Source organism: Colobus angolensis, unplaced genomic scaffold, assembly GCF_000951035.1.
Source record: "Colobus angolensis palliatus isolate OR3802 unplaced genomic scaffold, Cang.pa_1.0 Scaffold34, whole genome shotgun sequence".
Classification (NCBI taxonomy): Eukaryota; Metazoa; Chordata; class Mammalia; order Primates; family Cercopithecidae; genus Colobus; species Colobus angolensis.
The window spans coordinates 7,600,632-7,601,334 of record NW_012116710.1 but is presented as its reverse complement, the minus strand read 5'-3'; the positions used below and the strand labels follow the sequence as shown (position 1 = coordinate 7,601,334).

The 703-nt window shown below is 59.3% G+C and overlaps 1 protein-coding gene across 1 annotated transcript in view; it reads right to left on the bottom strand.

Annotated features, from left to right (window-relative positions):
* Positions 1-703, bottom strand: part of LOC105519239 (spectrin beta chain, non-erythrocytic 4-like) — a 19,683-nt gene that overhangs the window by 16,561 nt on the left and 2,419 nt on the right. Inside the window, exon 5 of the mRNA XM_011952542.1 lies at positions 24-290. Coding sequence (XP_011807932.1) covers positions 24-290 — 267 coding nt within the window. The remainder of the gene's footprint in view (positions 1-23; positions 291-703) is intronic.

Genomic DNA, 703 nt, shown 5'->3' with positions numbered 1-703 from the left:
GCCGGCAGGGCCGCGGGCTCCACCCTCCCCGGGATCTCCGGCAGCCGGTCAATGCGCGGCTGAAGGCGCTCGGGCTTGAGCTCCTGGCGCACATACCCCACCCGAGTCCGCACCTCGGCCGAGAGCGTGTCCGAGGCCCGGCGGGCCAGGGGCTCCAAGCCCCTTTCATAGCCCCCTGGCCGCAGCAGGGGCGCCGCCTTGGCCGCCAGTTCCGTGGGGTCCCCAAAGAACTTGCGCCCCAGCAGTGGGGTGGGCGGCTGCTTGCTCTGTTCCGCCTTGATTTTCTCGATCTGGGGATGGAGGGACCAGGGTTAGGTTGGAGGCGTCGGGCCGGGGCGGGGTAAGGGGGAGGTCCGGGGAGGCGGCCTGGGTTTTCTGCCTCACCACTCAATTGATCAGTTCCTTGAAAAAGCAAGGTGTCCAGGCCTGTGTGATGCTTTGCTCTCTGTCAAGAACTTAAAGCCTTATTCTCGCCGGCAAACACCTATTTCTCTTTTAAGAATTGGCTAAATCACTTTTTTTTAAATTGGGTAAATCAATTTCTCTGCGTGCCTTTCTGACTCCCATTTCTCCTTCCTTAATGTCCCCCCACACAGGGCTTTAAGACTTTTTTTTTTTTTTGAGACGGAGTCTCGTTCTGTCGCCCAGGCTGGAGTGCATTGGCACCATGTGGGCTTACTGCAAGCTCCGCCTCCCAGGTTCA